This window comes from Symsagittifera roscoffensis, chromosome 6, assembly GCF_963678635.1.
Source record: "Symsagittifera roscoffensis chromosome 6, txSymRosc1.1, whole genome shotgun sequence".
Classification (NCBI taxonomy): Eukaryota; Metazoa; Xenacoelomorpha; order Acoela; family Convolutidae; genus Symsagittifera; species Symsagittifera roscoffensis.
The window spans coordinates 30,973,550-30,986,729 of record NC_087067.1 but is presented as its reverse complement, the minus strand read 5'-3'; the positions used below and the strand labels follow the sequence as shown (position 1 = coordinate 30,986,729).

The following is a 13,180-nucleotide window of genomic DNA, read 5'->3' as shown; positions in this document are numbered from 1 at the left end:
CTCTGCATTTAGAATTTTGAAAGGCATTATTAGAAATTTATAGCAAAGAAAAAAAGGAGCAGTCGAATTATCGTATTTTGATGTCTTTAGTCTGAAAATACACAAATTCGGTCGCCATTGTCTTATCATAAATCCACAAGCTCATCATTTTTCTCCTTCAAAGAGTACAGGAGGTGAGAAACTTAGCAATTGGCTGATGTATATTTTTCATTTTTGCTTCAAATTTTTGCTTTAAGTTTTTGTTTTAATTTTATATTTCATTTTTGCTTTTAAAGGAATCTTTCTTTCAGAAATCATTTTATAGTTTGCAGAACGTGAGCGGATAATTTTAGTAGGATCAGATTTCAAGCACCCTTAGAGAAATGCCTTAACTGTTGCAAAATTTGCGATTAAAATCGTAATGTAGAGGAAATAATAATCCATTTTACTGGACTTTACTTGATTATTAATAAGTTTTAATGAATTGTGTTTCTAAGGAAATGATGAATTATAATCTTATTGGTTGGCGTGTGCCGCATCGGTAGTGACGGTACCCATCAATAATATGATCACCGGTTCAAATCGCACATGAATAGCATTTTACAAGATGAGCTCTGGTTTTATAGCCATAACTTAGTTAACTTTAAGAATTAATCTTTGGGTAAGGCCTCTCGCTGATTGACTATAAAAAATAATGACAACAACTCTGGATTTTTATTGTACACCCGTACGTAGTGGATTTTCTATACAAAATTTGAACTTCTTTTTTCCTAATGAGTTTGTTCTCAAATTTGAATTTCGCGATTTCCATTCCTAGATATAAATTAACAAACTTTAGATCTGAACTTTTTTGATAAAAATTGAAAACTAACAATTTTCGAATTAACAGTAAATATACTTACGCGTCTTGCTACGTGTCTTGTTGACTTTCATGAAACTTATAAAATATATCAAAATGCTAGAAAGATCTGAATTTACATCTGAAATAGATTTTGTCAGATCTGAAAAAAAAAGATGAAAATCCAAATTTTAGATCTGAAATAAGATCTGAAATAGCCCATCCTTAAAGTATCCAAGTATTATTTAAATATTTCACTACCTATTTAAGATCTGAATTTTAGATCAGAAAAAGAATATTTCAGGATCTGTATGAGAGAATTTACAGGGCGGTACGGGCATTGGATTAAAAAGGGATTGCTTTCAATTTTGTTCATACACACTCTCTGCATCTCAATTGATTTTTATGAACTGAAGATAAACTAGCGCTTTGTGTTTTTGCATGGCACATTTCATTTCGCTATTCCAACTTTAAAAAAAACGAACAAAGCAATTAAATTGCAAATTAAGTGACAATGAATAGTTTCATATTTACATAGCAAAAAGCATCGATTTTACAATTGCGTATTTTTATACAACCTCGTTATGCTCTCTTTTGAAAAATGAGGTTCTGCTTTACACATGAAAATATTAAACTTCTCAAATCGGATAATTAGTTTTCAACTGGACAGTTCGAGCTAATTCCATCCCATTAATTTTTTCCGTTTCAGTTATCTTCTGGCACTATTTGAAATTAATACTGCACCTTTTAAAATTGCTAATTATTTTTTCGCCCAATTAAGCACACAAAACTCAAGTCAAACCATATTTCAAACAACACGAGTCAAACTTTTTTTGGCAGGTTACTTTGTTTGAATGCTTTTTTCATTGAGGTTAACTTAGACTAAAACTTTTTCACGCTGTCGCTATTTGTATGCCTCCAAAAACTGAAGTTATGACTTGTAAAACTGTATGCAGACAATCTAGGCTGACTTTTTCAGCTCCAGCTAGAAGGTATTTGCTGCCTTTCGGCTTCTTTTTATTTTTCTTTGCTGCAGTATCTCTACCCGCTCCGTTGTTATTTGCACCATTTTCACCTGGACCAAAGACTATTGCAGTAGTAGTCTCATCCGTTATGTTGTCGGAGGTGTTTGACATTGAAATGTTAAAACTCGATGTCTCGGTTGTAGCCTCAGATGATGCCTCAGATGTAGTCTTAGATGAGGTCTCAGATGTAGTCTTAGATGAGGTCTCAGATGACGTCTTGGACGAGGTCTCAGATGAGGTCTTAGACGAGGTCTTAGATGTAGTCGTTGTCTTAAATGTAGTATCAGACGAAGTCTTAGATGTAGTCGTTGTCTTAGATGTAGTCTTAGATGTAGTCTTAGGTGTAGCCTTAGATGTAGTCTTAGATGTAGTCTTAGTAGTTCCCATATTTGTTGATATTTGGTTGATTGCGGTTGATTGTGATCCAATGTGTGTGTTTGCTTCAGTGGAAACTTCCTTGGACAAAGTAGTAAGGTCGGTTGCTTCTTCGATTAAGCCTAAGCCGTTGAGTCGGTCATTGAAGCATTTCTGCAATATACTTTCCCCACTGTTGCAGATTTTGAAATGCTGGTACTTCAATACAATTGTGCTTTTGAAGGTAGTGTTTTTTAAGCCAGGGCAGTTGTGAAGGCATAAGTTCATCTTTTCCGGTGGTGTTTTGTTCTTGCACCTAAACATTTAGATTTAGCCCTCTGAGAGCACATTGGGTCGTGTGACCTTTTTTGGCGTTGAGGTTGTTTTACCTTGCGTTTAAAGAGGATCTTTCAAACATTTCATATCGATCCCAAACATAACACATGTTGGCTGGGGAAACACGTTTTTTTAACCTCAGGGTGAAAGAAAAAAATCGTAGCTAATAGCTTCCCGGGTTGACATCCATAGACCGAAAATGCTAATCATACAATTTCATACACTTAGTCTATGGAAAAATGCTAGTCATACAAATTTCATACATTTTTGCAAAATGAGTTTAATCAAACTTCAAAGGTATTTTATATTTGTTTTGGTATCAAAATTGGTATCTCTTCATAAAAAAAGGAAAAAAATGGTATGAAAAAATGCTAACCATACAACTTCCATATATGGAAACTGTAAGATTAGAATTTTTTTAAAAATTTTTTGTAAAAAAAAAGCTTTGAACAATCAATTCAACTGCTGGCAAAACATTTAAGCGTTTTTTGGGCTGCTACGACTGAAAACTTTGACTTTTTTTATAAAAATACTAGTCACACAATTTCCACAATATGGAAGTTGTATGACTAGCATTTTTTTGATGGCGATGAGTATTTTTGAAATTGCCCCCAAAAAATTTTTTGTGTTTTTTTTTCCAACCGCAAATTGATTTTCGTATTCAAACAAATGTTTTTTTGAAAAAAAAATTTTGCATGCAAAATTTAATTTTTTGTGTGTATAACGTAGTCCTGGATATACTAATATTGGATTTTTTTTCCTTTTCTCTTCATAACTTTTTTAAAAACGTTTAAAACTCCTCTTGGTTTTGTTGACATGTTTTTGTATGCCTTGATCAATGTCTGGTAATTTAAAAATTCAAATTTTAGAAATAATCATCTTTGAAAATTATTAACAAAATTGAAAAGTTCATTACTTTCGTTATATTATTTGTCTGAGACAGAAGTAACACATATTAGGCTGTTTCCAATGCATTTTTAATGCGAGACGGCAAAACCGTTGGTTACTAAGTTTGAGTAATCAAGGCTTATGTCATTTGTGTTCGGTTACGAACATAACCAAAAAATTTTGAGAAATTAAAATGTAAAAAATCAATAATCAAGAATCGCGTGGGTCACAAATACTTGTTGTTGTTTTTTGTTGGTAGCTGTGAACAACACTTTCAATGAAGAGAGAGCCAATTCTTAAAAACTATCATTCAATTTTCTATAAACATTTTATTAATTGACGCTTCTTGCTTTTTGATTGTAGCCTGTTGCTTAAGTAACTGAATTTTGAAGCAAAGATAAAAAATGTTCTTTGTTTAAAAAAAATTACAAAGCTAATTTTTCAGATGCTTACCAATTTCAAAACCGTAGAAAATTTGGATATCAGATCTTTCAAGAAAAGTTAAATCTAATGAAAAGTTTTTTAAATAAAAAAAAACTCACAATTTTTGCACTAAAAAGGTAATTATTTGAAGAGAATTAACAGACAGTTGGCGAGAAAACTAACTGACGTACTTTCTCACGTTCATCTTTTCATTAGCCTATTCATTTGCTCTATTGTTTGAAAGTTTACATCTCATTGAAGTTTACTCCATTATTGTTCCGACCATTGAAAATGGGGAGGAACTCTGTATTCGGGTATGTTTTAGTTTTTTTGCTTAGGTCAAGTACCACAAATAATGATCGGACTGGGTTGAGTGATATATCGTTTTTAAACCCTTTTAGTCGTGATTTGAGTGTTGAGAAAAACCGTTTTGAAATTTATGATTTTTGGTCTAATTTCGAGCTAATAAGGTGACAGTATTTGCTTCAAATAGCTTATTTAAGCTTAATTTCAGCCGTGAAAACTTAGTTTTGATCAAAAAAAGGTAGATTCTGGAGTTCTTAGCGCAATTTTGGGCATCAAAAACTTGAAAAATCAAAACATTTTTGCAAAAAGTTTGAAAAATATTTTGAAATGTTTGAAACTTTTTAAAAGTTATTTTTCGCTTTTCTAATCATTTGTCCTGAAAAAATGTTTTCAATTGACCTATTTTACGATAACTCTCAAATATGCCTAACTTTTTAATATTTTCCTTCAGATCTTTTCATCAGAACATGCAGAAGAAAACGACACCAACTTTGAAATCCTTTTTTTTGTATTTTTAAAGACTTTGGTCGGAACATTCTGTGCTACTTGCACAGTAACCGGCTATCTTTGTTATTTATTGCTATTAAAATGTCTTATGACGTGATATTCTGATGAAACACGTCCTGCAGGTGTCTAATTTTTTATCAGGAAGCAAGGAAGCAAACATTTGAATAAGTTGGTTCGACCGGTTATGAAGAGAACTGCAAAAAACGAGTCCACCACACATTTTATGATTACTCAACCTCATCGAAAAAACAATTGAATAATAAACTAAAGTCATATAACTCATTGTTATATGCTAAGAATCAGGGTGACAATAACCAAGGTCATAATCCAATTTAATCCCTATTTTTGATGCAATTGAAAACTATTAGTTTTTTCATTTACAAAGTAAATTTACATTTTACAAACTGTTTTGTATTATAAGATGTAATAAATTTAATTCCAGCTCCAAACGCTTCAAAGTAACAAAATTTAAATATACATTGTAGGAACCGAATTTCTCTAAAAACGCGGCGGCAAAAGTTTCCTGTGGCGTTTTTTTGTCAAATTTTATGGTTTTTAAACTTTGATTGAAACCTTTCAATCTATGGTGAAATGAAATTACATAATAGAGTTAATTGACAAGGTAAAGTGTTCAGATGAAAGCCTCATTGAAATTGCAAAATATATACCATTGGTGATATAAAAAATAAAATCTTATCTCAAATACAGATATTAGCGGCAAATGCATAATTTTTAATCAGCATAAAATCAGTCAAACGATGATCACTTTTGTCAATTAACCCGTTTGATTACGGCGTCTGCGGCAAAATGAACGCATCAAAAATTCAGGGCTTGAATTACGATAGTGTCAAAATAACTCTGGGGCACCAAATAAAGTTGGGGGGGGAAAAGTTTAGGAATACTTTTTTAGGACAGTCGAGGCTTGATTTTATGTCGAAATAAGATTTTACCCACAAAACGCACAAAAAGAGTTAATTGAGACTAGCTAATTGGTCGTTTTGATTGTATTAATTTTGTAACACTCAAATTTTTACACTTGATCTTTGATATTGTCCAATGTTAATAGTTTTTTAATTTTCTCTTTTCCCAAAAACTAGTATATATGGACTAAGGGGCAGTCGGAACATTCAGACCTTTACCCCTATATACTAGCAGTCTCCAGTTTCCAAGTATAAGTTAACTGTTAAACTTATGGTTTTTTTAAAACTTTTATTGACATTGCTTTCCAATATATTTGAAAAGTCCTTGTGCAAAACAAGGAAAGCTTTTGTGCACTGTTTCAAGCACTACAATATTTTGATGAGTACGCTTCGATAATATATAAATAAAAATTTGCGGCCAGATCTACGAGCCGCTGAGTTTTGCTCAGCATTCAAAAACTAGATGAAAAAAGTCATAGTTAGTATCAAAACTAGACTGCTTGCTTGTATCAGGGCGAAGCCCTAAGTTTTCCGACTGCCCTTCAAAACCTATAGAGTATTGTTCGCTTTAGAAAAAAGTAATAGCTTTCGAAAAAATTTAATATTTTTTATTCAGGTTTTTTTGCAAAAATCTCCCCTCCCCACGCTATGTAAAGTACAAAGTAATGCATTTAGCTCATAGTTAAGTATCAAATTGATCAAATAGCATGCCTCAACTTAATTTAAAACCCCATAAGATTACAAATAAAGATCACCGGTGAAATTTTTTTTTTATTTGAGTTTAGTGTAACAATGCTATTCGGCTGATATAAAAACCTTGGGTCCAAACTGCTTAGTTAAGAAATCGGAACTTGATACTATTTGATTGATTATACGCAAAACATCCATTGTTTCCGAAGCTCATCGAACATTTCTAAGATGAACAGAAAGACGCCGAAAACCTGCTAGAAAAATTATGCGTAGGGCAAAGAGTGTCCCGTTATGAAAACCTCAATGTGGTTAACTTGAAAAAAAAAACCTTTTCGAGTTAGTTGCTGTCTATTAAATTCTCAATTTCAGGAACAGCGCACTCTGTGAAAATTCAGTTTTTTTTTCCAAATATCTAAAATTTATGTTGTAAAGAAACAAATTTCAAAAAGTTTTTTCAAGTTTTTTTCCTGAAACATTTCAAAATTGAGCTAGAACCGTTTTGGAAACGGCAAAAAAATATATTATAATCAAGATTTCTTATATCTTTTCCTTCTGACCCAAATTAGTCAAACCATATCAAGTTTGAAAAGTTTTAACCGATTTTAGGTTTTTTCATTATAAAATTTCCACTAAACCGAGAGAATTTTTTTGGTACCATGAGATTTGAACTACCAGCCTTTTGATCTCAAAAGTAAAGACTTCACCGCTCGGCCAAATGCGGTTTGAATTGTGGCCAAATGCGGTTTCAGAGGGACGCAAAAGCCTTAGAGATCATAAGGTCAAATCAAAGTGAAACTTTTTTGACAATTTTGAGTTGGACACAAGCGTCTGACAGATTTTTGTAGTTTAAGACAGTTTTTTCAAGGACTCAGATGTCTAGGGCACAAATATCTACGCACCACTGCCAAATATTGATAGTTTTTTTAACTTTTTTTAACCAAAAACTAATCGCTATGGATCAAGGGGCAGTCGAAACTTTCAAAGCTTTGCCCTGATTTACGAGCAGTCTTGTTATTTTATATGTCGTTATGTGGGACGAATGTTTCTTCTGCTGGCGGGGAGTGTGGGAACCACTCTGAGTTGTAGAAAAAGTTTGCATTTCATTAATTTGCGTTTAAATGAAAATCAGTGGTGGCACTATGCCTTGCTGCATGCAAACTGAACGAGTCTAGGACAACAGGCCGACAAGACTTCAAGGCGAAAGGACTTCAGGTCGAATTTTAAACTTCACAAGCACATCAAATCTCTAATTTTCATCTGAAAAAAAGTTGCATTTTGAAAATTTAGTCAATAATAAGCGCTATTCATGACAATGAACTAAAAAGAATTTTCATCCATTAATAGCATCAGCCGGTTTTTGAAATGCATAAATTATGAACATGAGAAACGCCTTCAACCGTGTTTTATCTTTCAACTTTTCTAAACATCATTTGGAGGCTTAAATTTTATGGAAACGCCAATAACTAGCTGTGAAAGATCATGAAATTGAGAAATTAATCAAAAAATTTTTAGGGTACAATTTGGCTGGAAGTCTCGTCGGCTTGATGTCCAGCACCAGTTAAAACGATCTACTTGCTGGTTTCTGGAAATAATTTGCTGTTAAAGAGAAAAATGTGTGGTTTGAGTCTTCAACACTTATGTTGATAATTTCTGTCTGGCTTCGATTTAAGTGTTACATGTCTGATATGAACATGGCCAATCGAAGTTTGGAAAATCATAATGAACGCAAGTAAACATAAAAAAAACACTGAACTTGTTGAAAAAAGCTCACTGAATTTTCTGGAAAAAAATTCCCTTTAAGCTCTTTTATTTTCTAGACTCATGATTATCGCTTTTTTGACAGTTGAACCCAACAAGAGAAAACTGCATCAATAGGTAAAGTTTTCATTCCGCTATGAAATCTTAAAAATATTTTCCACTTTTGAAACTAAAAATCGTTCACACTTTTTTGCTCCAATTCCACGTTCGTATTTGGAGAGTGCTATCTACGTCACTTTCAGCAGATGAATTTCAATTGAACTCATAAAGTGCATATATACCTTAGCGCATTCATAGTTGCATGAATATGTATGAATGCACATCTGTAGTTATTAGAGACTTATAAGACTTTTTTGAAAAAAAAAAAAAAAAAAAAAATCGGCAAGACCTATGTAAGAGACTTCACTACGTTCATTACTCTTAAACACTAGCTCAAAATTAATTCAGAAGAACGTCAAAAATTTGCCAACAGACAGTTTGAAAAAAAAATCAGTGAATTAAAAAGTTTAAGTTGCTTTTTGATAAAACGTCAAAGTTAGATTTTCGAAGGAAAAATATATGGCCTTAAAACAATTTGAGTTTCAAGAACAATTTTGAAAGACATTTTATTAATTGACATTTGATTTACGAAATTAGATTAACTGAATCAATGAGAAACTATTGATCTACGTAGTGATACGTTTTTTTTTGTGAATTTAAAACTTTCGTTTATTTTAGTGTACTTGTTTTTCATTTCTCAAAAGAAATTAAAATCAATAAATGGCCGAAGAAATTTGATTCTTTTTAGAAAATAACGGTTTCCATGTTCTCAGATTTCCTCAAGCTTCAGTCAAACCCACGTTTTTATTATTGTTTCACATTTGAAACCATTTTTGGCTCTTTTTTTTTAAAAAAAGCCCCAAATCAAAGCTCACTTAAATACCTTTTGCTATTTAATTTTCTTGTTTTCGAACAAAAAGTTGCTGTACAGAAATCAAATCTATGGTGAGGTACTCCAAAACAATCCACTGAAAACTACTAAATTAAAAAAAAATGCCAGACATTTTCATAACATGGGAACTTACTGTGTCTTGAGAAGATCTTTGGTCGAGTGAAGTCCATAGAATTGTTGATAACACAAGACACATAACTTTACAAGTCCGATTTCATGGCAAAGTCCATATTTCCAGTAACGATTATCTTCTTCAGTCATTTCTCGTTGAACCATTTTTCCTTTTTTTGTTTCAAACTGAATAACTTCAAATTTGATGTAGCTATCACCTAGAAAGCCGGAATCAATTTCTTTTGGAAACGAAAGCCAGTTCAACTGTCTAAATTTAACTACTGAGTCGAAAATGCCTTCAGACTTGATTCCGTTTTGTTGAACTCCAGCAGCAGCAGCTGCATCGATTGTTATTGTTGTTTTCTCCAAAAAGGCGCTTTTTTGCGCAAGAATTAGGTTTTTCCTGTCCATATTTTTCCCAAATAACTAACTAAGTAGAGAAAAACTTGAAATGCTTTTAACAAAAAAATGAGTCCTTAGGGAATTTTTTAAAATTTTCTTCGAGTTGTATGGTCGAGTGAGTTTCGCCGATCGAAATAATAGTTTTAAACAAAAAACTATTATACTTCATTGAAGATATCAACTTGAATAAATATTTTTTTAGATTTGAAGTCAAGGAGTCAATATCTTCAATAAGGTAAATAAGGTAGGGAAAATTGTTTGATAAACATTAATATTTCGATCGTTGAAAGTTGACTGAATAAAAAAACCAACCTAAACATAAATATTTCTTTTTTTTCGAAAGTCGAAACATTTATACATAGTTGCAGGCAAATGTTTTGGAAAAAGCACGAACTTGCAATTTTAAGCAAATTGAAAAACAGCAATTTTAAAAACTATTCCAAAATATTGCAGGGCATTTAATCGCTGTATGGAAATCTTATCTCAAAGTTCCAATATTGTTTCTCCTCGGTTACTCAAAAAAACAATCAAAAATGTTGAAAATAATACGTTTTTTGATGTTGTTGAAGTAGATTATTGAAGTTTTGATATTGCTTATAACCATATTTAATTTGTTGTTCCGACTTTCGAAGAAAACGGAATATTTATGTTTGGGGTGGTTTTTTTATTCAGTCCAATTTCGGCGATCATAAAATTGTTTTTAACAGTTTTTGTAACCCTTTGAAGATATAGACTTCTTGAAACCAAATTTAAAAAGATATCGTAGCTTCGAGTATTTTATGCAAAGTTCAGGGAGTTTGAAAGTTACCAATTTGACCAAGCTCTAAGTTATGCGTGCTTTGAAGATTTTGTTCATAATGCTGAAAGCACAACGCAAACTATTTATGCGTGACGAACTATCCCGCACCAAAAATCGTTCCAAGTTAAATTGAGACCAGATTAACTAACCGGTCGTATTAATTTTGTAATGTGAATTTTCAAACTTGATTTTTGATATTGTCCAATATTTATAGTTTTTCAATACCTTTTTCAGCCAAAACTAGTCGATATGGATGAAGGAGCTGTCGGAACAATCAAGGTTTTGCCCTGATACTTGAGCAGTCTTGTTCTTTTGTATATGGTTATGTGGGAAGAATGTTTCATTTGCTGGCCGGGAGTGTGGCAACCAGTATGCGTTGTAGAAAGAATTTGTATTTCACCATAAGAGTCAAAATCAATGTAGATTTTTTCAAAACCCAAAGTTGTATTCTGAAAACGCCATGTTTGACCCCTGAAACGTTGCTTAATATGTTAATGGAAAAAAATACTGAAATCTTTTTCAAAAGTTTCACTCAACTGAAACAAATTGTTACTTTTGTTTAAGTTTTTTTAGGAAGGAATTAAAATAAGTTCAGGTTCGTTACTTGATTTGACTTTGCCGTGTGGTTTTCTATCTCTTGTGGTGTTCTTTTTTTCTAGATTATCTCTAGTGAGCTTAGATTTTTCAGTTACACGGAAAACTGAACCGAATTCAAAAAACCTCAATCACATCACGAGAAAAAGCAAAGCTTTAGGATAATATACGATGAAATTTTTGCCTCAATTTTTTTTTGCTTAATCCTTATCGAAGCCAAACTAGCAATCAAAATTTTGGTCCTTATGAATTTTCAAAAAAAAACAACGTATACGGAATTAAACTCACTCTAATGGTGTTGGAGCACTGAAAACAATTTCTGGCAGAGAATTTACACAGACATAATTGTTCACATTGATGAAAGAAAGATCTTGGTAGTGATGATTAAAATCAAATTGAAGCTGACATGGTTGTGAGTTGAAGCTGATGACGTCTCTGAGGATTAGTTCTTTCAACTGTACGCTAGAATAAGAAAATCAAAGCTAACCCATTGTCCGTTTTACTTCCGAGTTCCCACTTTCGAAGAATATGAAAAGATTATATTCTGGGGTTGATTTTTTATTCAGAGCAATTGTGATTCACAGCTTTTGGATCGATTCTGGATTATTCTCGTTCTCAGGCAAATATGCTTTCTCATTTATTAACCCATTTATTGTGAGAAATTGGACGTTTTTCATATTTATTTCAATACGCCAATGATTTATGCATGGCGAGTTAGCCGTCACTCATAGTCGTTTTAAATTGAATTAAGGCAAACTAAATTGTTCTTAATGATTTCCGGACTCCAAAGTATGAACGACTCCAAAGTATGAAATTGGTACTTGACTAAGGCAGTCAATATTTATTTTTTTGGCCGAAAACTAAATAAACTAATCAATGCCAACAAAAAAACATTCGGAAGAATTTGAGTTTTTTTTACGTAAGAGTAGTACTGTTGCTCTGAGTCGTGGTCAATATTTTTTTTACAGTGAGCAAAATTTTGCTCACTCTAATAAAATAATAACCACGAATCAGAGCAACAGTACTGCTCTTGCACAAAAAAATTCTTCCGAGTTTCTTTTAGTTGGCATCGATTAATTGGCATTGATCAAAGTTTTAGCTTTAAGGTAACAACTAGTTGTTTATCATTGAATGTTTATTTGATGACTTTTGTGCTAAATTGAATTATTTGGTTTAATTTTTTCCAAGCTTTTTTTGGTTGCAATTTTTTGTAGCTCCAAATAAGAGCTTATATTTGATATTGAGACCATGTGTAGGCCTTCTCGTGACAGTCCTGTATATGATCAGCAGCATTATGCTGGTCCAGCTAACTGCACATTGAAATTACATATATACTGGATTAGTTTTCGTAATTTGCATCTGTTTACAGTCTTGCAAGCAAAAACAATCCGACATAAAAATCAAATTTTCGCTATTTCTGCGCATCATTTGACCCTATGTGATTCATGATTGACCCCTTTTGACTAATTTCGAATGATTCAACCCTGTTAGACCCCGTTCGACCCATGACTTGATCCAGCTCGACCCATGATTCGACCCCGTTCGACCTATGATTCGACCCCGTTCGACCCATGATTCGACTCCGTTTGACCCATGATTTGACCTCGTTCGACCTATGATTTGACCCCGTTCGACCTATGATTCAACCCTGTTCGACTCATGACTCGACCCTGTTCGACTTATGATTCGACCCTGTTCGACCCATGATTCGACCCTGTTTGACTCATGATTTGACCCTGTTCGACTCATGATTCGACCCTGTTCGACCCATGATTCGACCCTGTTTGACTCATGATTTGACCCCGTTCGACCTATGATTCAACCCTGTTCGACTCATGACTCGACCCTGTTCGACTCATGATTCGACCCTGGTCGACCCATGAGTCGACCCTGTTTGACTCATGATTTGACCCTGTTCGACTCTATCGATCGATGATTTGACTTTGTTCGACTACAGTATTCGTTCGACCGTATTAAATTGGGACGAAGATCATGAGTCGAGCACCGGGAACGAAGCAGTAAACTTGAACTCAGCAGTTATACGCGCGTCATCTTTCATATTTTGAAAAACTCATGAGTAGAAAAATTCATGTAATTTCAAGTATCAAAGTTTTTGAAATTAATCATTTATTTCAAAATGAAGGTTATCATTAAGAGATTGCGATAGAAATATGAAAAAAACTAACCTGAAAGTCTTCAAATCATCGATGAAACTACTCAAGTCAGATGCGGATTGATTGTCCACTTGAACGTTATCTACCAGTAACTTCAGGATGGAAAAACCAAGAGCGTGGATACGCTGAGAAACAGTTCGGTCAA

The 13,180-nt window shown here is 33.0% G+C and overlaps 1 protein-coding gene across 1 annotated transcript; it reads right to left on the bottom strand.

Annotated features, from left to right (window-relative positions):
• Positions 1-1,430: 1,430 nt before the first annotated feature.
• On the bottom strand, positions 1,431-10,434 carry LOC134848431 (uncharacterized). The gene is made up of 3 exons (XM_063865878.1): positions 10,277-10,434; positions 9,089-9,496; positions 1,431-2,512 (listed from the first exon to the last, which is right to left on the bottom strand). The coding sequence occupies exons 2-3, from the start codon at positions 9,475-9,477 to the stop codon at positions 1,711-1,713; spliced, it is 1,191 nt and encodes a 396-aa protein (XP_063721948.1). The 5' UTR covers positions 9,478-9,496; positions 10,277-10,434; the 3' UTR covers positions 1,431-1,710.
• Between the last annotated feature and the right edge of the window lie 2,746 nt (positions 10,435-13,180).